This window comes from Stenella coeruleoalba (assembly GCF_951394435.1).
Source record: "Stenella coeruleoalba genome assembly, chromosome: 1".
NCBI lineage: Eukaryota > Metazoa > Chordata > Mammalia > Artiodactyla > Delphinidae > Stenella > Stenella coeruleoalba.
In genome coordinates this window covers 11,863,114-11,890,037 of record NC_137169.1, presented here as the reverse complement: position 1 = coordinate 11,890,037, position 26,924 = coordinate 11,863,114, and the positions used below count along the sequence as shown (strand labels likewise).

At 43.0% G+C, this 26,924-nt stretch overlaps 1 protein-coding gene across 2 annotated transcripts in view; it reads right to left on the bottom strand.

Annotated features, from left to right (window-relative positions):
* Positions 1 to 23,713, bottom strand: part of DDI2 (DNA damage inducible 1 homolog 2) — a 33,499-nt gene extending 9,786 nt beyond the window's left edge. For both annotated transcript variants that reach the window (XM_079943040.1, XM_079943039.1), the window contains exons 1-6: positions 23,450 to 23,713; positions 13,869 to 13,998; positions 11,029 to 11,265; positions 8,771 to 8,897; positions 5,542 to 5,669; positions 1,804 to 1,932 (exon numbers count right to left, since the gene is read on the bottom strand). In XM_079943040.1, coding sequence (XP_079799166.1) covers positions 1,804 to 1,932; positions 5,542 to 5,669; positions 8,771 to 8,897; positions 11,029 to 11,265; positions 13,869 to 13,998; positions 23,450 to 23,587 — 889 coding nt within the window. In that variant the 5' untranslated portion in view covers positions 23,588 to 23,713. The remainder of the gene's footprint in view (positions 1 to 1,803; positions 1,933 to 5,541; positions 5,670 to 8,770; positions 8,898 to 11,028; positions 11,266 to 13,868; positions 13,999 to 23,449) is intronic.
* Positions 23,714 to 26,924: the final 3,211 nt, after the last annotated feature.

Genomic DNA, 26,924 nt, shown 5'->3' with positions numbered 1-26,924 from the left:
GACTTCCCCTCTCATTTATCAAGGTTCATGTTAAGCATGGGTCTGTTTCTGTTCTAGTCCTTTGGTCTTGATATTATCTAGAAGGGGAAGTTATTCCAGAGTATCTTGACTACTCCTGCCATAAAGGGCCTACATAAAATTTAAAATTAACACATCAAGTCTCACGAACAAAACAAAACAATTTATTGGGGTTTTAAATTTATTACAACGACTCTGTTGACGAACATGGGAGAACTACCACCTCCAACATATTGAAACTTCCTATCCATGGTGTAGCTCTCCTTTACTTAGACTACCCTTACTGTTATAAGGTTTTCTTGATACCTATCATAGCCAAAGTTGCAAAATGGTACAACCTGTGCAACCAAAAGAAGGACACAAGGGACTGGTATTTTTTGTCTCCTATTATCTTCTCACCAAAAACCATGAGAAATCTAAGAACTCAGACTCTGAAGCAACTGGTTTGTGGTATTCTTACCCAATTTCAGTCCTATTGTGTGTAAGAAAGCACATAAGAGGTATTTAAACTATCCTTATTCTATAGAAAATCAATAATAGAAAACACGGAGACTTCTAATAATAGACAAATGTATTAAACCAGGAAAAATGAAACAGATATGAAGAGGAAAACAGGTAGAAAAACTACCACTTGCAATGAAAGAAAAGTCATTTACAGTAAAAAAAAAACCACCTTTTTATCTGCAAATTAAAGGGGTAAAACTAAGAATACTTGATTGTATAAGGAAATTAACGTGAATGTTCTATCAGTGCTGGAGAAACTAGATTGGTACCAGTTAACAATATCAAGAGCCTTAAAGGGTATTCATAATCTTGGATTTAGTAGGTTCACTTATGGGAATTTTAACTAAGGGAAAAAAAAATCAGTTTGCACAAAAATGCACTTCCATGTTACAATGACAAAATATTAGGGGAAAAATATATCCCAAAGGTTGACCATTAAACCCATACAACAGAATGCTATGCATTTACTTAAGTGATGCTTATAAAATTTATAATGGCATTTGGAAAATGGTCTTACTTTTTCTTAAAGCAAAGTATAAAAATTCTATATAGTATTATATGATCCCCTTTTACAAGAAAACAATGCCAGAAAGAGATATGTCCAAATGCTACTACTGATGGATTCTCACCTAAAAGAATTAATTTTGCTTCTTTTCACATTTCTATACTTTCAAAATTCTCTACAATGAGCAACTAATTAAATGGATAATGAAAGAAAAAAACAAAGAGAAGAACAATTCTGATTAAAGACGAAGGACTGAACACATGTATTTAACTTAACTTACTCCTAAAAAAAAACCACAATAAAAAGTTGTTTTTCTTTTAAAATGTACAGATTACTAAGCCCAAAAATAACGGAAGAGATAACTGAAACACAATTTTGGAACTAGAAAGCAGATGACACTAAGGAAAACTAAGCAGCAACCCTTTTTATCCCAAGAGGCTGATGAGTTGGTTGAAACAAGTACCTCTGCAAACGGGGGTGGAGGGAGACCAAAGCAGGAGCAGTGGTGAAGGGCTGTGGAGGCACAACTGCACCTCGGTGCTCCTTCTCCTGCACTCTGCTCAGCCAGGTGACTACCGCCTCACTCCAACAGTAAACAGAAGTACATAGGGGACTGGTGTTTTTTTGTAACCAGCTAAACGATGTTACATTATAACTCTGATAGACTATAGGATTTAAAATTGCTAGGGACTGGGCGTGCTGGATCAGATGCCCCTATCCAAAAGGAATTTTTAAAGTCCACTACCCTACAAAGACTCCCAGTGGCCTGCACTCACCTAGATGTACCCTTCCAATAATCTTCTGGGTGCCCACTCCTTTGGCGATCCCTGCCCACCGACGGTCCACCAGCCTCATTATATTACACCTTTCTGCACAAGCTTGGCTCATAATGGTCATCTGGGCACCTGGAGGTGGAGGGAAACATCAGATAACAAAGATAAAATCCACATGTGTGGGAAGATAAAAAAATGCAGCACTAAGAACAGGGCAGAAAGCAAGTATACTCCCAAGCTTCTGTCTGTGTACGATTTTTCCTACCTAGCGGGCTTCCTGCTACACTTAGTTCAACTTTCAGTTTTACATTGCAATCTGAAACACAGTGTAGAAACTTCACATTGAGGGAAATAACATTATTTAAATGTAATAATTAAATGATATTTTAAAACTTTAAACACAGAAAGCAAAACTACGTGGAAAGGATCTCCAAAAAGTCAAACTATGTCTACAGATGGAAACACTCAATTAAGCACTACTGCACCCTCAGATCAGTTTTCACTGAGTATCTCTAAACATCTTACCAAGTTATTTTTATTTCAAACTCTGGGACACTCTAATTTACCAGTTAAAAAATACATCATGCAGTCTCTCAAAAAACTGTAACTGAACTCTCCATTCTCTGCTCCAACAATCAGACCCTCTTTCCTATCAGGAAGAGGCACTAAGGTCTTTTCTCTCCTGGTTACATACACTCACCCACAGAGCTGGAGTCAGCCTGTGCAGCAGACAGACACTTCTCTAATCTTTACCTAGGGTCCTAATCTCTCCCACAGAATCTAGTTCCACATTCCTGTGTGTTTGGACATGTCTATCTCAAAGCCAATAGGTATAAATACTCTTTCTCCCCAAATAATTCTCACTTCGGATTTCTCTCTTTGCCAATGGAATCCTTTTTCTTAAACCATAAAACAGAGGCAACTGTTCACTTTCGACCCCTCTTCTTATAGCCTTCTCCCAACTCTCAAACTCAGTTCCAATCCTGTTAATAAATTCTGGGCAATTTCTGACCTTTCTTCTTCTAACCATAGCAGTCAACCTGGCTCACACTCTATCCCTCTAGCTAGTGGACAACTTCTCTGGTTTCCAATCCTTTCTGTGGATATACAGTTTAAAGCAAGGAAATAGTTCTGATCTTTAGGGGTACAGAATACTCCAGAACTGCCACTGCCTTCAACCTTCTTAAAATACCACCTTCTTCAGATCCCTTATTCATCTGCTCAAAGGTCCTCAAAGGTTCCTACTCTTTATAAGATCTTCAAACCCACATCACCACAGCCTCAGATCCCACCTCCCCCTGGTCCAACTATTTCCAGCTGCTACAGACTGAATGTTTGTGTCCCTCCAAAATTCAGGTTGAAACCTAATTCCCAATGTGATGATATTAGGAAGTGGGGCCTTTGGAAGGTGATTAATTAGGTCATGAGTGTGGAACCCTCATGAATGGGATTTAGTGCCTTTATAAAGGAGACCCCAGAGAGCTCCCTCTCCCCTCCCACCATGTGAGGACACAGGGAGAAGATGTTCATCTATGAACTAGGCATCAGGTACCCAATTTGCCAGCACCTTTTTTTTTTGGGCTGCGCTGCACAGCATGTGGGATCTTAGCTCCCCCACCAGGGATCAAACCCGCACCTGCACTGGAAGCGCGGAGTCTTAACCGCTGGACCGCCAGGGAAGTCCCTCTGCCAGCATCTTGATCTTGGACTTCTCAGCCTCCACAACCGGGAAATAAATCTGTGTTGTTTATAAGCCACCCGGTTTACGGTGTTGTTATGGCAGCCCAAACGGCCTCAGATACCAGCCTTACAGCCTGACTGCTGTAAACCTTCCACTTTACGCAGAGGAAGGTGTCTCCTTTGTCTCTTACTCACTCTGACCCTCCTGTAGAGTGCCCCTTCCTCTACTTTCGCTTTCTCTGAACTCTACTTATGCTTTAAGGCCCAGCTCAAGACCCATCTCCTCCCCAGCTGACTGTCCTCTCCCAGTGATCTCTCCTCTCATTCAATTTCAACACTTCCTGTTCATATTACTCACAGATAACTTACACTTTATGGGCACTTAAACCTCTTGGCATTTGAGGAAGGTTAGAGTCAAGAAGGCCCAGAAATAATGAAGGAAAAGGGAATTTGGGAAGGCAATTCTTTTCTTCCTCCCTTCCTCACTCTACTCCTCATAAGCTAGTTATTGGTGTAAAGTCTGCAAACCCAGGATGAGAAGGGTCCCTTTCATTGCTCTCCTGCCTTTTCTTAAGACTCAGGTCAAAGCTCCAATCCTCTACCCATGGAGACAGCTCAGTTCAAATGCCCTCTCTTTGGAGAAGCCACGCCTGAGCAACCCAGTCAGAGTGAGAATGTGGTCTTTATGTTCATCCAACACACATCTGATTTTTGCACAGTGGTTAAGAGTTCTCATAGATCTGGGGCTGAATCCAAAGCCTACTGCTCATGAACTTTGAATACCTGGAAGAGTGACTTCCCCCCTTTATATCTAAGTTTCCTCATCTGTAAAACAGGGATAACAGAACACAGCTCATAGGGATAGTCTGAGGATTAAATAAAATTGAAGATGATATACTAAGCACCTAGCATGGTGCTTGGCACATAGTAAGGGCTCAATAAATGCTGAGTGTTATATCAGGGTCTCTTATGAATTTATCTCTCACTCATAGGAGCCCTATGAAGCTCCAGTCTTACCCCCAAGCACTCAGCACAAGGTCCTGCACATAGCACTCAACAGTAAATAATCAGCAGATTTACTCCTCCCAGGAACATATGCATCTCAGGACACAAACTCTTAACAGTTGAAACCTAGCATGTGCTCAGGTATTTGTGGATGAACGAGTGGAAGAAAACCTACTTGAGCAGGGGTTTTTACTTCTCTAGGAACACACTCGTTATCTCACGGCCTCAAGAGAGATACCTAGAATGAAGGCACAAGACCACTCGATTACACTCACATGGTGCTGCCCTGTGTGGTCTTACTAAACAGCAAAGTGTTGTTATTAAGAGAAAAGGTGCCAGTTAGTACAGGCATTATCTGAATGCTCAAGTGGGGAACTCTCGTCTCCTGACCTGGCTGGTAAGTTCTTTAAGGGCAAGAACCATGCCCCATACACCCTTATACTCCTCACAGCTCCTGGTAGAGTGCTGGCACACAGACCAAGCTGAAATATCTGTTTGACCTCTACCCTACACACCTCCTTCTATATATATATATATTTTTTGTGGTACGCGGGCCTCTCACTGCTGTGGCCTCTCCCGTTGCGGAGCACAGGCTCCGGAAGCGCAGGCTCAGCGGCCACGGCTCACGGGCCCAGCCGCTCCGCGGCATGTGGGATCTTCCTGGACCGGGGCACAAACCCATGTCCCCTGCATCGGCAGGCGGACTCTCAACCACTGCGCCACCAGGGAAGCCCTACACACCTCCTTCTTATAGCTCCTTATTCTAAACCCATTTACTCCCGTTTCTTATAGAGGTATCCTAGAAATTAGGATGCCAAATAAGGGGAGGTAGGAAGATAAAGGAAGACACTGCAAAATACAAAACTGGTTAAGAAATAATTAAAGAAAAACCTATTACAAAGAAAAGATTGGCAAGTGAAACAATAACCCTTGGGCTTGTTAGTTAGCTGTCCAAAGGACTACTGCCATCTTTAACGGACACCAGTCTCCCCTTCTCCCTGTGTCAGGTCAGAACGTTGGATGTAGAGACAAAGACACAAAAGATGGAGACATCACCTGAGTCAACAAAGGCTTTCACAGGATGTCCATTCACTTTGCAGTTAATATAAAGCATCACTACTTGGCCAAAACTTTCCGGAGCCTCTTCCATAGCTATTGTCATGTTTTCCTCAATGTTCTGTTGCCTGTAACAAACCAAAACCAGGCACAATAAAAGCATTATTTCCATGAAGAGCAATCTGTTTCAAAGTCACAATATTAAAAACAGACCTGTACATATCTTTTCCTCCAACTATAGCGGCTGAGTCGTGGAAATGGAAATTGGTGCTCTATCCTGAAATATGTGATTTAGCAGGAGGAAGTGAGATATATAATGGGCAGAAAATCTAAAGGCATACAAATCACCTTCATGTAAAAACAATTATGTTCCTTTTACAAGCTCAGAAACAGGAAAACAAACTTCTGGAGAGTAAGGGTCACAACACTTTTTATCCTGTAGAATGTTAGAATTTCATCAATGCTCCAATTTAAACTGAGGATTTACTGGGTATCTGGGTACATTTTCTATGTCCACTGCATTAAAAATAGTTTGCAAATATAATATACAGATGTTTCAACTGCTTGTGTTACATCTGCTGCTTAATTTCCAAATCTGTACAAAATTAGATTAGTTTCTAATCTGTAAAACGAGAACAATAATTTCTATCATAGGATCGCTGAGAGGTATAAAGCATCTAGTACACAATGCTAAGGTAAGAGCAGACGCTCAAAAATATCTAACTACCTGGCTGTCACTTAGAAAACTATACACACACACATGCGTCATAGTTCACCTGGTCCATCAAAATATTTCTTCAAAATCGAATATATTCTAATTCTTATGTGAGAAAAGCACATAAAACGGAGTTCCAGCTTACTCCAGCATCTCATGTCTTCCTCCCCAACTCTTCTAGAAACATCATCAAAACACTACAAACATTAATTTAAACTACAGCTGGGGCGAGGCAACTTTGCTGAAGACTGAGACAATTACAGAACAGGGTCCAAGGTGGGATCAACTACAGCTGTAAGCCAGAGGCTGGCAAACTACAGCCCACTGTTTGTTTATGGGAACACATCCACACCGTTCACATAGCTGCTTTCACACTGCACTGGCAGAACTGAGTGCTACCGACAGAGACTGCATGGCCGGCAAAGCCTAAAATATTCACTACCTGGCTCCTTATGGAAAAAGTTTGCTGACCTCTATTCTAAACTGTAGCGCCGGTCCCTTCTGTAATAATACTCTAGCCCAATTGTAATGATGGCTTTATCAGCCAGTCTATAATAAAATATTAAATTTTTCAGAAAGTCAAAGGTAAACTTGTTTAATTTAGCCCGGCAAATATGCGAGCTACTATATACCTCAATGTACACATACCCTGTGTAATCACTGGTGTAGCGTATCAAATAAAACTGCTATAGGCATTCTATACAATTACACAGCTTTTCTCCTAGGTCACATTATTAAATTTAAAAATAACCTAAAATTAGTTGTGCACTCCTGACCTTACTTTGATTCCAACCAAGATACATTTCAGCAAAAAATCATCTGAAATAATACCAGTTACTTTGGCTATCCTGGGCTCTATGTCACTTTACAGGCACAAGGTTTTCTCCTCTAAAAGAACACATGCATTGTCCCAGTTCCCCTACCTCACCCCTGGGAAGAAACACGAGCCTATGGATGTGCCTCGTTTCACCTCTCTTCCAATAGCTCGGTGTCATGGTTTGGCTATGATGCCTCCCCACTGCCCCGCCCACCCCTCCTGCTTCCTGGCTTGAATGCAACTGTTCTTGAGAGTTATGTCAGGCTCACTTATAGCTGCAATGCGGTCTAGTTCAGAAAACACAAATATCTTCCCATTTCTCTGCATAGATTTAACTAGCGGGATGTTTCTCAAAGATAGTTATTAGTATCCAATACAATTAATGGGAACACTATACAGACAAGAACACAAGTGAACGGCTTAGGGCTATCAATTGATTCTGGTGTATTTACATTTCTCTGATTTCAAATGTACTCAGAGAAATAAGAAACCCTTTATTTGACTTCCAAGTTAACAGTGTAATATAATGACCAAGTTAGGCTTCATTTAAGTAACCAAAGATGATCAGGCCCCTAAAAGGAGTAGCCTTACAGTTATTGTTCTTAGTTATACTAAGCCCTTCACAACTAGCAATAAACCGAATCTGGAATGGGGGAAAGCAACTGTTCTTTTATTCAAAGGGACGGACTGAACAGCTTCTTGCTTGTGACTAGTAAGGGGACCAAGGTTGGCACTAGTATCCTTGTATGTGCTTAGGCCCCACCCCTTAAGATTCTATCTATCTATTTATTTATGGCTGCGTTGGGTCTTCGTTGCTGTGTGAGGGCTTTCTCTAGATGCGGCGAGCGGGGGATACTCTCCGTTGCGGTGCGAGGGCTTCTCATCGCGGTGGCTTCCCTTGTTGTGGAGCACAGGTTCTAGGTGTGCGGGTTTCAGGAGTTGTGGCACATGTGCTTATTTGCTCTGCGGCATGTGGGATCTTCGCGGACCAGGACTTGAACCCGTGTCCCTTGCATTGGCAGGCAGATTCTTAACCACTGCGCCACCAGGGAAGTCCCACTCCTTAAGATTCTGATTCATCAGATTTGGGAGTAAAGCCTGAGCACCTGCATTTTTAAAAGCTTCTCATATGACTTTAATGCTGCCCCAGGTGAGAACCATAGCACTAGAGAATCTGGAGCTAGAAACCAGTCCTGCAGTCAGTTTATCTGCTGAGCCCAGTACAAGAACTGTGGAAGGAGACCGGACTTAGGACTATAAGGTTCCTCTTTGTACAGTTTTCTCCAATTCAGTCATGTCCAAGCCCTGGATTTAATCAGGGCTCATGCATTATGTCTAAGGAAAGCGTGCCCAATCAGTTTGAGTAGCCAGCCTAGTAGTCTCACCAAACTGGGGGCTTCTGCTCAGTCCTGGGGTCATCTACCTGGAGTTGCCTTAATAATGTGCTGTGGGCTAGTCAGGGAGTCTTTATCAAAATTTTAGAAAGTCATTAAATTAGGTAGCTGTATTTTTGTAATGTTGAATCAAAATGCAAGGAAAATGGAAGAGGAGAGAATAAACTAGAAGACTGAAGCTACTACCTCAGATGCAAAATAAGGAATCTACCTCAAAGCAGATGCCCAACAAATACAAGATCACCTGGAGTTTGGGAACCCTAGATTCTCTAAATCTTGCTCTTTGGGCAAAGGAGTCATTACCTTATATCTTCTTCTATCTTTGCCTGAGCTTCAAGATCAAAAGGGTCTGCAGAAAAGAGACGAATCCTTTCTTGCTCTCTCCGGGCTCGGTCCTGCTGCTGCTCCACCAAGACCCTAGAAAATTTCTCTGCAAAAACAGTGGGTAAAATCTTAAAAACCATTATATTTTCATTCTTTATTAGTATTTTTCCACACTGAACAATTTCTCAAAATACAACTGTAAGAGATGCAGAAAGGATGGCTAGAAATCATTTAAAATGAGCAATTAACGTTTACTTTCTATTCTCTGCAGAAAAGATTACTTCTTCACCTAAATTTAGTGTAAAGAAATAATGTATCTGCTGGGGCTTCCCTGGTGGTGCAGTGGTTAAGAGTCTGCCTGCCAATTCAAGGGACACAGTTTCAAGCCCTGGTCCAGGAAGATCCCACATGCCGTGGAGCAGCTAAGCCCGTGCACCACAACTGTTGAGCCTGTGCTCTAGAGCCCACGAACCACAACTACTGAGTCCACGTGCCACAACTAATGATGCCCGCGCGCCTAAGAGTCCGTTCTCTGCAACAAGAGAAGCCACCGCAGTAAGAAGCCTGTGCACCACAAAAGCAGAGCCCGCTCGCCGCCAACTAGAGAAAGCCCACGCACAGCAACAAAGGCCCAACATAGCCAAAAATAGAAACAAACAAATAAATAAATTTATATATATAAAAAAGAAATAATGTATTTGTAGACATCATCTCAGAGACGATGACTTTTCAATTTAAATCAGTGTGGCAGATAAATGATGCTACCCCTCCCCTCCCCACTGCCCTTATTATCCTATTACCTAGAAATAAAAGAGAGCACTACTATCCCTCTTTTCCTCTTCTACTTTTGTTTCCTTTACAACACACTCTGCCTTAAAGCAGATAAATTATAAGCAAACTACTGTTTGTCTATATTACCCGATGGATACGAAGCAGGAAAATTAGCAAGGAGAAAACACTGCTTGCTGTAAGATGGATGTATGTTACAAGAACCACCTTTATTTGCTATCTTGTAAATGTGAGTACATTCAAATGTATAAATGTACAAGTGCCATCATCATGGTCTTTGGCAAGATACGCTGCATAAGACATTAAAGAAACCAAAATAATGGTCATATGAACTAATACACACAACAGGGATGAATCTAAAAAACACTGAGTGAAAGACGCCTGACACAAGGGAGGGCATACTATATGATTCCATTTACATGAAGATGAAAATTAGGCAAAACTAACCTCTAAGTATCAGAATACTGGAGCCTATAAGGGGAGGAAACTGACTAGAAGAGAACATAAGGGAGCTTTCTGGAGTGAAAGAAATGTTCTATATTGTGATTGGGGTGCTGGTTACATTAGTTTGTCAAAACTCAACGAACTGTATACCTAAAATCTAAGTATTTCTCTGTAGGTAAATATTACCTAAATTTTAAAAATGGTTATTGAGGAATAAGTTATTAAGTGTGTTATGTTTTAAAATTTAATCAGTAGGGTTTCATAAACCCAGGAGTAAAACTGGAGAAATGTGCAGAGAAAACTTTATTCATAAAGATGGCTAAAAACAAATGTTCTGTTAAATACAAGAATGGCTAAAATATAGCCCCAAATAAACTGTTGGTGACAACCGCACTACTGTTAAATTTAGGGTGAATGAGAATAAAGGGGTTGCACTTTGCCAAACAGGCTGGTGGCCCTGGACCTGTTTTCCTGGAACGAAATCATTTTAACTGGCATCAGCTGGTTAACTGGTACTCTCTTTAACTGAGGTTCTAACTAAACAGGTTAAAATATCAGTACCTGGTCATTACAAGATATTATCTGCAGAAAAAGAAAAACCACACACACAAAATAACAAACAAAAAAAACCCCTGAATCGCTATGCTGTACACCTGAAACTAACACAATATTGTAAATCAATTATACTTCAATTAAAAAAAAAATCTGTACCTGGGTTATACACTGCTAAAATGATTAGGGAAAAAAAAAAGGAAGGAAAGGAAAACGAAGGTGCTGGTTGAGCTGCTTCAGAACTCTACATAGCCCTAAAACTGTCACTATTGCCAACTAACTCAGCCTTTGACATCAGCGCTAATTTACCTCTCACAGACCAACTGATATGTTCAATACAACATGCGACACAGTGGGCTGAACACACCAGTTGCTTGAGTTTCTCCACATTTGCCGTGATACAACTATTCACCTCAGGTCAGCTTGACAGCCTTCACATTTCATAAGCTTACCAAGATCTCCACTGAGCAGAGCATCTGCCAAGGGTGGATTGCGTTCCTTCAACAAGGACAGCTCATGGGGGTTGGCCAGCAACATGTCTCGGAGCAAGGCTGGATTGTCCAGGCCCTGAGGAGATGAAGCTACCTCTCCAGGAGATGAGTGGGACTGCTGTGCTCCTGCTGGCTGGCGCTGCCGGGTGTTTGACGTGCCAGGCACAGCTATGCTACGGAAGTCTATTCGGGGTAAGTCTGTTGGGGAAAATCGATTCGAAGTTTACTTCAAATGACTCCATAAAAACAAGTATTTGAAGGAAACAGCAGATTTGCACATATGTGGTATGCAGTAGTAGTAGATGGTAATCACAGACATTCCGAATGCGCTTTCCCTGGTTCTTTCTCACGCTGACCTTGAATACAAAGACTGCAGTCCGAGAGTGAATAGGTAGGAAAGAATAGAAAAACAGAGGGTTGGGGAGTAGAGGTAGGGATAGGAAGACAATGGTAATAATCCCAAATTCTTGGCTTATAAAATATCCCAGGATAATAAGTTTTTACTTACTTATGTCTTTAAAAAAGCAAAGCCAATCTCAAACATAACCACGTAAAGCTCGATGTGGTTCTTAAGAAAAATCCTAGTCTGCTTTCACATATGCTCCAAAGAGCCCTGACACCTTGGGTAAAGAATACCATACATAACAAGTGAACAGCATAAATGTTAGATGTTAACTTCTACAAGTATGTGCCACACTTATTAGTTCTTTGAATTTACACTTTCATCTGTGCATCACTGCTAACTCTTCTCATACCCTGGAAAGCTAGTAGGTGTAATCATTTCACAGGAGAGAAAAAAACAAGAAAAGAAACCTGCACAGGTTCTCAGTGCTCAGTACACCAAAAGATTTAACAGGTTCACAGGCCACACTCCCAGGTTCCATAATCCAAGGTGAGCTGACCTTACTAAAGTGAAAGGAAAATAAAAGGGAACCTTACCTCAAGGACCCACATATTATATGATTCCATTTATGAAATGTCCAGAATAGGAAAATACAGAGACTGAAAGTAGACTGATGGTTGCCTAGGGCTAGGAGGCATGAGGGCAGGTGGGGAATGACTGCTGATGAGTACAGAGTTTCTTGTAAAGATGATGAAAATGTGCTAAAATTGATCATAGTGATGGTTAGGCAATTCTGAATATACTAAAAATCAGTGAATTGTACCCTTTAAATGAGTGAATTGTATGGTAGTGAATGATATCTCAATAAAGCTGTTATTGAAAAAAAGAATTGTATTTTTAAATAGGAAAAAGAAAACAAAAAATGTAAAACCCTAGGTATAACCAGAATGATGGGCTAAGACTGAGTGAATCCACATTTCTTCAACCCCAAAATGTATCTGATGATTGCACCTGCTCCAAGTCTGGGGCTGTCCTGAAGCCTTTTGGACTTCAAAGAGAAAAAGAAAATGCTTAAACTCAGGAGTAAGGTTTGTGCCTCTTAGCATGGGTTCAAGTAGGCACTTTTCTTCAAACAGACCTCAGCTGGCAGTGTGTGTGTGTGTGTGTGTACGTGTACATGGACATGAACTTCGAACCAATGAAAAAGTGAAGTGAATAAGATGATCTTTGTGAGGTAGTTAATCTAGGTCAACCAGCAAAACATATATGGGCGGGTCTTCCTTATGGGTTGAGAAATTTTTATCTCAACCTTGTTATACTTATCTTGAGAGTCCACTCACTTCGGAATAATTTTGAAAAACTTGTTTGTTTACCTTATAGATCAGAATTGCTTCCCCTCCCCCACCTACTGGCGCTCTTGTCCCTGTGGCACAGCACAGGAAAAACAAGAAACAGTGAATCTCAGAACTAACAATTTCACCAAATTAACCACAGGAAGATTTGGGCTTTACTGATTGGCTTATGTGAACCTCTTCCCTTTCTAAAGTTTAACAGTAGCCCCAAGGGAATAATGTAATCTGGATCTGAAAGTAACAGGGCTTGATCGTCTCTTATAGCTCCAGTTTCAGGCTGAATGGAAGCACTGTGTTCTAACCTGGAGTCGGTCATCACCCAGACACCTAAACTCCTTTGAGTATCAGAAGCAAGCTATGGACCCTCTCCCCATCAAATGCACAGATGCCCACACAATTCTGCACACTATTTCAAGGACACAGACACTTCCTAACTCCCAATGCACAGATTCTAGATGTAGCATCTAAGATAAATAACAGTTTCTTTTTACATGATTAACAAAGATGGTGGGAAAGAACCAGGATTTGGTGGTCAGCTGCTTCAGGTTCATAAGGCTCAGTGTAACGGGAAAAGCACCAAGTTTTAAATCCTGTGCCTTCACTTACTAGCTATGAAGATATGATTTAAAAATTGTCAAGAGGTATCTCTTCCCTACAAAAGTTATGAGGTGACCTGAAATGTGGGTGCAAGTGCCTGGCTGATTGTAAAATGTTCAGCAAAGGCCTATCACTGAATGCCAGACACAAAGCAGCAAAAGTCAGCCAGGAAGCAGAGGCATATGCAGCGTCTCAAGTCCTTCTCAAGGATAAAATGATCACTGCTAACAACGGAAGCTCATATTTACTGACGGCTTGCTATGTGCTGAAGGTTTTACATGCATTATTCTCCCATCAACCCTATGAGTTGTGGTTAATTATAACACACATCTTACAGATGAGGAAATGGACTTAGAGTGTTAGCTTGTCCGAAGTTACCCAGCAAGCAAGTGGCAGAGTCAGGCAAATCCAAAACTCTGGCAGCCTGAATCCAAGGCAAATCCAAAACTCTGAACTATGCTATCTACTAATGCTTGCCAGGGCTGTGAAACCATTATGAGATGCCGTACTTGGGAACTGCACCGAAGGGCGAGGGTCTGCATTCTCCTTCTGTCGTAAAATCACAACGTCGCCATCTTTTAAGCCGTAAGAAGCCAGTGATCTGTGGTTGTCTGTGAGAGGTCTTTCAGCGTAGACAATCTGCAACCAGAAAAGATTGAATAGAATAAAGCACCGAGAAGCAACATGTCACAAAACAGAAAGACTACAGTTTTCCTCTTCATTAGAGAATGTCACTCCCTGCTCAACACCCTCCAGTGATTTCCCATCATACCTAGAATAAAAGCCAAAATCCTTCTAGTCAACTATTAGGGCCAAACAATTCGGCTCCCTGGCTCCCCCATGACCTCATCTCATACCATGATTGCTATTCCTCAAATAATACCAGCAACTTCCCCCTCAAGGCTGTTTCACTTGTTGTTCTCTCTACCTGAGGAATGTTCTTTCCCGGTTCATTTTTTTAAGGTCTCTGATCAAACACTACCTCTTCAGAGTCCTTCCCTAATATTTAAAATGCACCCTCACCTCCCATATTATATATTTTTTCTTTATGGTCTCTCTGTCCCACTAAAATGTAAGCTACTCTGAGGACAAGGACTTTACTTTTTTCACCATATCCCAAATGCCTAGAACAGGGGCCTGGTAGATAAATAGTGCCCAAGTATTTGCTGAATTAAAGGACAAATAAAGCTATGGGAAGTAGACAATTTTAGATTTAATATTGAGCAGGGAGGGAAATGGGAATGATTTATTCTGGGGATGATAACTGCAATACTATTAAATAATATGTTCACTCCCCACCCACAGGTTTTAGTGAGGTATAATTGACATACAACACTGTGTTCGTTTTAGTTGTACAACATAATGATGTGATATATGTATATATTGTAAAATGATTACCATGAGATGTTTTGTTAACATCCATCACCCCATATAGTTATACATTTTTCTTCTTGTGATGAGAACTTTTTTTTTTTTTTTTCCCCAGTACGCGGGTCTCTCACTGCTGTGGCCTCTCCCGTTGCGGAGCACAGGCTCTGGACGCGCAGGCTCAGCGGCCATGGCTCACGGGCCCAGCCGCTCCGCGGCATGTGGGATCTTCCCAGACCGGGGCACGAACCCGTGTCCCCTGCGTTGGCAGGCGGACTCTCAACCACTGCGCCACCAGGGAAGCCCCCGTGATGAGAACTTTTAAGATCTACTCTTAGCAACTTTCAAATATATGATCCAGTGCTGTTAACTCCAGTCACCCTGCAGTACATGACTGTACTGTGTCCACTTTTAAATGGTCTCACACACAAGCTTCCCGAGTTCTTCCTTCTCTTCGACCTTCCCCAAACTTTTATCACTTTTATGTTTATGAGTGGAAGATAACAGTGGAAGAAATTTAAAAAAGAACAATTAAACACAGATGGAAAAAAGGATCAGGGATGTATTACTAAGGAAAATATTTTTATGATGTGCAATCGAACACTGAAGATAAGCCTGAGAGCATAAAAACAGATGAAACAACGGGCTGTGGAAAGAAAAGGGACAAAGGGCATACTATGATTTCACCATGAAGGAACACAAAACCTAACCCGCATCATGACCTACTCTGTAGAGGGGCATTCAGAACAGACTCTGGCTTTGAAAGGTTTTCTTCTTAACAATTCACTTTCCATGAGGCCACTGGCAAACTGAGGAACTTGAGTTCTGTCCTGGCTCTGACAGGGCCCCCGACACTCAGCTGGTCCAGGCTTCACAGTTCCCATTTGTCAAGCAAGCAGTTGGGGCTAGATAATCATTACACCTATCCCTTCCAGGTCTTTCTGCTACACTACCACTTTACAATGTTTCCTCAAGTGTCCTCATAGCTCTCATAGTAAAACTGCCTGACACAGAACCTGAAAAATACAGGATTTAAACTGGAAAAAAAAAAGATCTGTCTTATCTGATCTCAGAATTTGCAATGACATGAGAAATAGAACAGGAAACTCAATTTAGTTCCTTCCAAAATCAAATACTTCTGGGGTTAAACAAAAAAATGATCTGCAGAATTTGTAGGCTGAATTATATTTTTTAAGTTCTATACAGGACTAGAAAAAGTATTGTTAGTTCTTACCCTCACCTGTGAAGTTAAAATTTGTTACAATAGATTGCAACTGTCATTCTATCGACCCATTCACTCTCCCTTATTTAAGCATATATCTCATAGTAAAAGTATACCAGAATCAACATAGATGGTTTGCAATACAACCTGAGTCATATTATAACTTCTGGGATTGCTTTAAAAACCACCACAAATCTGAAGTGACAAGTGTCATGGGTTGAGGTGTGCAGCAAGAAAGAGGCATGCAAGAGAAATGCCATGCAGGCAGCTCCTACAAGGGGGCTTCAACTCTGTGAAGCAACCACCATGAAAGTACCAGTGGCCTAAGGCCTACTCCTTAATTTTCTAGGGTCAGAAATTCAACTATCAGTATATTTAGAGACACAGGATCAGTCAACGTACTCTAACTGTACTTATAAGAGAACATTTACTTGTCTACAACGAGAAATCAAACTCGGGAGAATCAGAATGCTCCTATCCACAAGATCACTGAATTTTCTTCAGGCTGGAAATGCTACATGGAAAGCTATATTAAAATGGCAGACGGCTACCACTGAGTGAGCTCCTACTGGGAGCCGGCATCTTACTAGGTTCTCGCAGTCTTCCACCTAATCCTCATATCCTCTCGTTTAAGTCTCATAATCAATTTATGAAGTAGATATTAATTGTCCCATTTCATGTACAGGGAGACAAATTACTGTTAGGTGACCTGAGGCTCCATAGCTATTGAGAAGAGAACTGGGATTGGAGCCACATCTGCCTGACTTTACAGCCCATACCCTTTCCTAGTACCACATACAACTTTCCCAAATATAAGTCCAAAGTGGCATGGTGAATTAGCTGGGTGACCTTTACAAGAGCTGTTAAGCCACCTATCACTCCTAAGGGCCTCTACTCACCAGGGGGATCAAACACTGTCCACTGCTCAACGTATCCCCTGCCCTGAACATGAAGAAAGGAGCACTCACTACCAACCCCTCACTCTGGATTCCCATTTTACAGATGCCATACATCATTCCATCACTGTTCAGCTAAACAGTTTTTCCTCAGCAGACAACATAATTTTTTAAAAAGAAGGCGGCCTGACCTAACAACAAAAATGTAAGATCCAGGTAGTCAGTACCATCCAACATGTAACATGAAGTGTGGAGGACTGCTATCTGCCCCAATCTCCTAAAAATACTAGACTGCAGAATGTAGGTAAGGATCAAACATTCTTCATACTGACAAAGCAGCAGGTGTATACCATTCTAGTCCAAGGACATAGATGAGACAAACAGTAGCTTAGTTGACATTATGACTGCCACAAAGAACTGGTTTTTTTTTGTTATTGTTAAAATAGGCTTAAGAATCTAAGACAATTATTCTGCAGCTTGAGTTCCAGAATAAATCAGAATGATTTTCCAACTTAATATGAGTATCTAGTAGACCAATGGTTTCAAATTTCTACCAGTCAAAACAAAATGAGTTTTGTTTATGGCATTGGTGATACTTTCTACCATTCATAATACCCAGCTCAAAGGTTATAAGGCTCAAAATTCAATTTTTGCCAGTTATAAGAACATACAACAGAAAAATTTATACAGCTACATGTCTTTTTTATTGCGGTACACGGGTCTTTCACTGTTGTGGCCTCTCCCGCTGTGGAGCACAGGCTCCGGACGCACAGGCTCAGCGGCCATAGCTCATGGGCCCAGCCGCTCCGCAGCATGTGGGATCTTCCCAGACCAGGGCTTGAACCCGTGTCCCCTGCATCGGCAGGCGGACTCTCGACCACTGCGCCACCAGGGAAGCCCTGCTACAAGTCTTAATCTCCAAAACTGGCACAACTGCTAGTACTTCTCCAGAGGAGGCACCCTAGAGACTGAATTCTCATCTTAACCAATATTTAACAATACACTAATTAATACAACTCCAAAGCCTTTAGGCATGATGTCAAATGTTTCCTGGTCTCTGAATGAGAGATTTCAATCAATCAACAGAAATCATAACAGTACATTTCTAGCATTAAGGATCATAAACTGGCCACGAAACCCTTGGAATCACATTTGAATGGCTTCATAATAGTATCTACCATTAGTTGAAAGCCCACTATATGCCGTGATCTACACATACCATCCCATGTAATAGTCAGCTTGACTTTTACAACCCTTCTGGAAGATAACTTGACAAGTTACTAAAAGCCTCCCAAAAGACCTGGCAATTCCATATCTAAGACTTTATCCTGAGGAAATAATCAGAAATGGAGACAAAGCCTTAAGTATAGGGCTTCCCTGGTGGCGCAGTGGTTGAGAATCTGCCTGCCAATGCAGGGGACACGGGTTCGAGCCCTGGTCTGGGAAGATCCCACATGCTGCGGAGCAACTAGGCCTGTGAGCCACAACTACTGAGCCTGCGCATCTGGAGCTTGTGCTCCGCAACAAGAGAGGCCGCGACAGCGAGCAGCCCGCGTACCGCGATGAAGAGTGGCGCCCGCTCGCTGCAACTAGAGAAAGCCCTCGCACAGAAACGAAGACCCAACACAGCCAAAAATAAATATAAATAAATAAAAACAAAAAAAACCCACAAACCTGAGGGACATCCTAGATTCCTCTTAAAAAAAAAAAAAAGCCTTAAGTATTTAGGTATCCATGGACATGTTACTCATAACTGCTTCCAAATGTCCCCAATTCAATTCAAATGCCCAGCAAGGGACTTCCCTGGAGGCTAAGTGGTTAAGAATCCACCTGCCAAGGCAGGGGACATAGGTTCAAGTCCTGGTCCGGGAAGATCCCACATGCCGCGGAGCAACTAAGCCTGTGTGCCACAACTACTGAGCCTGCCCTCTAAAGTCCCCGAGCCACAACTACTGAGCCCACGTGCCACAACTACTGAAGCCCACGTGCCTAGAGCCCGTGCTCCACAACAAGAGAAGCCACCGCAATGAGAAGCCTGCGCACCGCAATTAAGAGTAGCCCCCACTTGCCCCAACTAAAGAAAGCCCATCTGCAGCAACGAAGACCCACTGCAGCCAAATTTTAAATAAATAAATAAATAAATAGTAGACCATCACAAACTCTCTTGTCTCCCTCCCTCCCTCCTTTCCTTCTTTTTTTTAAAGTTTTTTTAAAAAAATTAATTAATTAATTTATTTTTGGCTGTGCTGGGTCTTTGTTGCTGCGTGTGGGCTTTCTCTAGTTGCAGTGAGCGGGGGCTACTGTTCGTTGTGGTGCACAGGCTTCTCATTGCGGTGGCTTCTCTTGTTTCAGAGCATGGGCTCTAGGCGCCTGGGCTTCAGGAGTTGTGGCTTGCGGACTCTACAGAGTGCAGGCTTAGTAGTTGGGGTGCACGGGCTTAGTTGCTCCATGGTATGTGGCATCTTTCTGGACCAGGGCTCGAACCTGTGTCCCCTGCATTGGCAGGCGGATTCTTAACCACTGCGCCACCAGGGAAGCCCTCCTTTCCTTCTTAAAAAAAAAAAAAAAAAAAAGCACAGCAAAATGAAAACTGTTAAATAAATTGCAGTACATCTGTATGATGGTATATTATGTGGCCATTAAAATGATAAACTGCAAGAATTTGAAATGTTATGGGAAAATGCTGACAATGCAGTGTTGACTGAAGAAAGGTATGAAATTGTTTATTACAGTTCAGGCCATATGTTTTAAAGATATATTTTAACTATATAAGAAGAAAAAAATACATTAAAAAGCAAACTGCAGTTATCTCTGAATTATAAGGTAATAAGTAATGGTGTTCTTTTCTCCTCTTCTATATGTTACAAGTTTTCTATAATGAATATGTGGTATTTATCAGAAAAGAAATACATGAAAATTACCTGTGAAAATAAACATGCCAAAACCAGCTACAAAAGAAATTCTGTTTCTACTGGTTTAAAATAGTGTTTTGGGCTTCTCTGTTGGCGCAGTGGTTAAGAATCTGCCTGCCAATGCAGGGGACACGGGTTTGGGCCCTGGTCTGGGAAGATCTCACATGCCGCGGAGCAAATAAGCCCGTGAGCCGCAACTACTGAGCCCATGTGCCACAACTACTGAAGCCCACGTGCCTAGAGCCCGTGCTCCAGAATAAGAGAAGCCACCGCAATGAGAAGCCCACACACTGCAAAGAAGACCTAACACAATCAAAAATAAATAAATAAATTTATTTAAAAATACTAACAATAAATAAAATAGTGTTTTACAGGGACTTTCCTGGTGGCGCAGTGGTTAAGAATCTGCCTGCCAACGCAGAGGACACGGGTTTGAGCCCTGGTCCGGGAAGATCCCACATGCTGCAGAGCAACTAAGCCTGTACGCCACAACTACTGAGTCCACGTGCCACAACTACTGAAGCCTGAGCGCCTAGAGCCCATGCTCCTCATCAAGAGAAGCCACTGCAATGAGAAGCCCACGCACCGCAACAAAGAGTAGCCCCCGCTCACCACCAACTAGAGAAGGCCTGTGTGCAACAACGAAGACCAACGCAGCCAAAAATAAAATAAATATACAAATAAATAAAAATAAACAAAATAGTTCTTATTTTAAACAAAATAAAAAAACAAATAGATCATGCTGTGTGCAGAGCTGCATTTCCAGGAACAGTTACTGCTATTATTTCGTATTTAAATATGCCTTCATTTGAGAGTTCTTATACATTCTGCACACTTTTTTTTTTTAACCACATGCCACCTACAGGGGTAAATTATAACAATCTTTCAAAAATGCAAAGATATTAATTTCAAGTGAAGCTACGTTCTTAATAATTGTTTGAAGTTCCTCTAGCCAAGTCTGCATCAAAGCATCAAGCAGGGCCATGACCGGCTTCCAAACCCACACTTGTGTTAAGAGATGGAACATGCCCAGCTTCAATCACATGTGCAAGTGGAGATTGTTCCTATTCTAAATTTGTTATCACTGCATTATAACTACTGTAATCAGACTAGAGCTGTTAAAAATTAACACCCTTTCCAAGCATATCCTTATGCACAGTCGATGCTGATGCTGAAAGACTGAATTATAAACCAGTGATTCTTAATGTGGGGCAGACATGCGACACAGTTCTTTAAGGATGTAGGAAGAAAACAGAAAATAATTAGAATTTGCATTTCCATTTTAGTTTATCCTTCCTTAAATTCTATCCTGTGCCTGTTTATAATGACCTAAGATATTACTTCATGTATATAATTGATGTTTACAGCTATTACATACATGTAATATACATGCATTTATATTATGCATACACCATTAGTTCATATATATTATTTATTATATACATCACACAGATGCATGTTCCAAAACATTTTACTCAGAGGGATACGTGACCAAAAAAGTTTGCAGACCAGTGGTCTGGACACACAGTAACAGAAAAGAATAGCCAAAAACAAGAAAAAAAAAATTCCCGTTAGAAATGGAGTCAGAAATGGAGGTGAAGGAACGAGAACAGAGAAGGGAAGTAAGAGGAGTAAAGGTAAAGAGACCAGGAGAACTTGGAGAGGAAGAAGGGGAAGAGGAGTAATATGGGAGAACCCTGGTAGGTAAAGGAGGGGTGGGGGGAGGCCCCAAGTAAGTGAAAATGATGTATTTGTGCATAAAAACTACAATGATATTTACTATTATGACTTGGTGAAAGGAAATGACTCAAGTGTCTAGGGTGGATCCTGTTCCTGCTTGATGGGCAAGCAACTGAAAGACAACGGACCACCAGACATCCTAAAATAGACACTGTGTTAGGTTACAATGGAGCCAACAGAACAAACTTGAAAAACAGGAGCTGTTTACCGGCTATGTAATACAGGCTTAACACTAGTTGGAGCCCAGGTTTCCATATGCTAATTTGGCTTGGGAAGGAAGTGAATGCCAAAACACTGACCTAATGAATAAGAAAGAATTTGGAGTTAGCCTAACCGTTCAATTAATAAGGTACTGCTAACCTTCCGCACTGGCAGGACAGTGCCTGCCTTACCATACAATTAATCGTCTTTCGATCTGACACCCTCTTTTGGCTACAGCCATCTCAAAAAGTGCAGGAATACAGAAATCACAATCTTTGTCTTCTCCCAAGCCCAACAAAGTCAATTTACATTTTAATTTTTTATTTCCCCCACCAGCTGGTGATTATAACCAGGGTAGAAGCACAGCCAGAGGGAAGAGAAACAACTGAAAAAGCCACCTTCAAAAATCTGAGTTGATTTTCCCTCCCTACTTAAACTGCTCTTTTCTAGCTCTCTACCTGAGGGATTCATTGACAGGAGCTGGTTCCTGAGTTTTTGTGGTTTCTTTTTTTTTTTTTAACAGAAGTTCCAAGAATCCCTTTTGCCAGAATGCCTATTTGAGTGACACCTTGTGCCCCCAAATAAATTCTTTCTTGATATTCAGCTTATGCCAAAGTTCTAAAGTTCAAAGTGTAAAGGAATCATACTCACTTCTGAACAAAATATTGACACACTTGTTTACCGTAGCACAGGGCAGAACAAGCTGTAGTGAGGCAATAGTTTTTGGAACTATTTCATAACTGCAGTAGCAAATCAAGATTTACCTTCTGGGGCCTTGGATGACTTCTATAATTTTCTTAATGTTTAGACTATGCCCTCCGAGGCCCACTTATCAAGTCAGGATTTAGATGTTTCAGTGTGAAGGCCACAGAGTTATTGCCACCAAATCTGTCTGGTGGCAGCGTCAGAGCATTTTAAGAATACATTTTAAGAATAAATTAAAATGTAAGAGCAGCTTAATTTCTTTCCAGCAGGGCAAGGGAAATGAAACAACCAAATCACACTGAGGCCATATTTAAGCAAATATCCTCATCTAGCACTGAGCTTTGAACTCACCCAAACTGAACTGTGACCTGAAAGAAAGAGGGATCTTGGCCTACTACCAGGGAAGAAACCACAGAAACAGTTTCGGTTGAACTAATAAATTACTTTAAAAAAATAATAATTTAACCAGAAACGCATGTGGTAGGGAAAAGAGCATTTCCAGAGGCTTCAAAACAAGGTGGTGCAAGTCTCAAACTTTTCCCTTCACTTCGAGCGCAAATCTCTACACTTAAAGGTAAATTACGTTTACTTAGGCAGGAGCCCTCTCCAAAAAAGCAGATGAACATCCATCTACCACAGTGATCCAAACTGGTATTTCTGGTTGGGGAAGCAGAATGCATGAACCCTTGCAAATCTACGGCTTCTTCTTAGGTCTACGCCGACACCCCAAACTCAAGAAATTAGAGAAGGGGTCAAAGAGCCACAAGGTGGGGCGGGCCGCCCGACAGTGCACGCGCTCCTCAGGCTGCAGTGGGTGCGTCTGCGGTCAGGTTCTCCGCTCTCTCCCCCAGCACCCCACCCCACGCTCGGGGCGTATGGGGGCAGCCACCGATTCCAGCTCCCTCCCGGATGCGGGGGTGGGCTGGGAATGGCCATCCTGCTTCTCCTCCACCCCCCAATTCCTCACCAGCAGCAAAAGGAGTGCGTGAGGCCCCAAGGCGGGAGGGCTAGCTCCGGAGGGAGGCCCCACTCGCCGCTCAGCGTACCTGGCTCTCGGCTGCGGGGATGCCGGACTCGAGCTCACACAGCGCGCGGAAGTTGTGCAGCTCGAAGTCGGCGTCGACCTGGAGGGAAAAGGTCACCTCGGAGAGGTCCCTCCGCACACAGTACACGGTGAGCAGCATGGCCCGGGCCCGACCCAGCTCGGCTCGGCCCGGCCTCGGCGCGGGGCGGCGGCGGCGGCGGGGCCTGGCTGGTGCTGCAGGCGGACGGCGCGGGCTGCTCGCTCGCCCGCCCGTTCGCTCCTTCCCTCCCTCACACACGCTCAGTGACTCACTCCCTCCCACCCTCACCAGCAAGTACAGCCGCCACCACCCGCCTGCAACTTCGTCTGCCTGCCTGCCTGCCGGCCTGCCTGCCTCCCACCGCTGCCGCCAAGCGCGCCAGCCGCCCGGCGCCCCGCCCCGCCGCAACGCCGATGCCGTAAAGCCCGCCTGACCCGCTCCGCCTTCGCGGCGCACCGGAGGGGCGGAGCTGGGAAGGGGAGGCGGGAAGTAGGAGAGGATTGCAGGGCTCTGGGGACGGGAGAGGGTGGAAGGGCGAGGAAAGGGGAGCAAACGAAGAGAAAGAAATAAGTATTAATTGCTTGATTTAGTAAGTGACGTCGGTGGAGGACTCCAAAATCTCATTTATTCATCCGACAGGCATTTATTGAGCGCGTGTTGGCAAATAGCCACGTGGGTACAAAAATGCGTAAAAATACAGGTCTTTGCCCTTAACGAACTCTCAGACTGATACAGGAGACTGAGAACCTAGCAGATTGTTCTCAGACATATTTTCCAAAGTAGAAATTGAGGCTCAGACAGCTTACTTTTCTTCTTGTTCTGATGATTTACGGTTAAAACCAAAATCACGAACCCCTGCTCACTGGCCCCTGCTTTGCTCTTCAGCCCTGCCTCCTGAGCCCTGTCTGCACTCTGCCCTCTCTGCCACATTGTGACTTTCAGTTCCTCCTAAGCTCCATTTCCCTGCCTCGTAAATAGTTTTCCCTCTACTTGGACTGCTTCTTTCCTAGCCCTGGCAAACCCCAGCACCTATTGCAGTGCTTTTTATTGGGCACAGCTTAGAATCCACTCGATAAAATATGTGTTACTTTAATGGCCTGTTTAAGGCCACATAGCTGATGAGAAATAGAAGCCCAAAACATGAGGATGAGTCAGAAAACCGAAAGGGAAAGAGGAGGATACAATGGATACAAGATTGGCATCTCCCCATTTACTCCCCACTCCCCCATCCACGGAGTAGGGACACCCTCTTCTATTATAACAGGAGGGAAGGAGGGGTCAGGATGGCTATGGATGCAGGTAAGTGTAGGTAGGTTTGGTGGCAAGAAAGTAAGCGAAAGACCAGCAGAAGATGTATCTCTGTAAGGGAAGAGGGAAGGTTTTCTTTGGAGCATAAAGACAGAAGGTGGAGGGAGGGGGCGGGGTGGAGAAGAGTGGTTGTTATCAGGTACAGAAAGCCCACCACCAATGGCTTACGCAAGTGAGGGTTTATTTTTCTTACGGGATAGGAAGCCTGAAGGTAGACAGCAACATTGGTTCAGTGACTCAGTGATACAAGGGACAGTATTTTGGCAAATCTTTTGGCCTTTCCCTGAAGGTCATGATATAGCTGGTTGTCTCCACCCCATGCATCATTTTCTTGTTCAAGCAAGAGGTTGCCCAGGAGTCCCCCAGTAGGTTTCTGCTTACATCTGGCCAGAACTGTGTCACACAGATGCAAGAAAAGTCCAGGAAGGGGCTTCCCTGGTGGCGCAGTGATTGAGAGTCCGCCTGTCGATGCAGGGGATACGGGTTCGTGCCCCGGTCCGGGAAGATCCCACATGCCGCGGAGCAGCTAGGCCCGTGAGCCATGGCCGCTGAGCCATGGCCGCTGAGCCTGCGCGTCCGGAGCCTGTGCTCCGCAAGGGGAGAGGCCACAGCAGTGAGAGGCCCGTGTACTGCAAAAAAAAAAAAAAAAAAAAAGCCAGGAAAAGTGAGTGTTTAGGTTTTCTCACCTCATTAAAAGGTATGAATGGGGTGCGCGGTGGGGGGTGGGGCAGGGGAGGGGTTGTAACAGGTTTTAGGTGAGACATACCTAGCGCCTACTACAGCAGAGAAGGTTTGAAATAACCATTGTAAGTTGAAGCAAATTGAGTAGAGAAATGATGTAGAATTTCCAGATGGTATCAAGGGTTCAGCTGAAGTTAGAATCATGAGCTGACAGATTTTTGTGTTACATTTTTTTCTGTTGGTGCCCAGATGTGAATGATTTTGTTTTCCAAAGATGGCCACGGCAATATCTTCCATCTTATATGTTCATGCTATAATGTAATCATGACATTCCTCCCATTAAGACATGGGGTATATGTCCCTCCATTTGAATTATGGCAGATGGACTTTGGCATAAGTGTCACTGTGTGACTTCTGAGGCTAGTTCATAAAAGGCAATATAGCTTCTGCCTGATTCTCTTGGAACACTTGCTCTTGGAACCCAGCAGCCATGCTGTGAAGAAGCCCAAACTACCCCAGGCAGTGAGACTACATGGAGGTAACATGTATAGATGGTTCAGGCAACAACCTAGCTGAGGTCAAAGCCAATTACCAGGAAAACCCTCCTAGAACGTGAATGAAGACACTTCCAGTTGATTTCAACCCTAGCTGTTGAATCATCTCCAGCCTTTGAGTCTTCCCAGCTGAGGCCCCAGACATCATGGAGCTGCCTCCACTGTATTCTTTCTGAATTCCTGACCCACAGAATCTGTGAGCATAATGAAATGGTTATTTTACATGACTAACTTTGGGGTGGTTTGTTACAAAGAACAATAATTGGTACACTGAATATAGGCACAGCCAATAAACTAAAAAAAAAGAGAGAACTTTTTATTGCAGCATAATACACAAAAAGTGCATGCATTTTAAGTGTATACGGTGAGTTTTCACAAACTGAACACCCCTGTTCAGAACATTATCAGTACCTCAAAAGCCCCCCTTGGGCTTCCCTGGTGGCACAGTGGTTGAGAGTCTGCCTGCTGATGCAGCGGACATGGGTTCGTGCCCCGGTCCGGGAAGATCCACATGCCGCGGAGTGGCTGGGCCCGTGAGCCATGGCCGCTGAGCCTGCGTGTCCGGAGCCTGTGCTCTGCAACGGGAGAGGCCACAACAGTGAGAGGCCCGCGTACCGCAAAAAAAAAAAAAAAAGTCCCCCTTATCCTTCTTTCTATAATTAATAGTAATCTTTTAAAATATATATTTATTTGACCGTGCTGGGTCTTAGTTGCGGCACGTGGGATCTTCGATGCCGTGTGTGAGATCTTTAGTTGCGGCATGCGGGATCTTTTAGTTGCAGCATACGAGATCTAGTTCCATGACCAGGGATTGAACCCGGGCCCCCTGCATTGGGAGCGCAAAGTCTTAACCACTGGACCACGAGGGATGTCCCATAGCCTTCCTTCTAATCACTAACTCTCCCTCCCCAAAC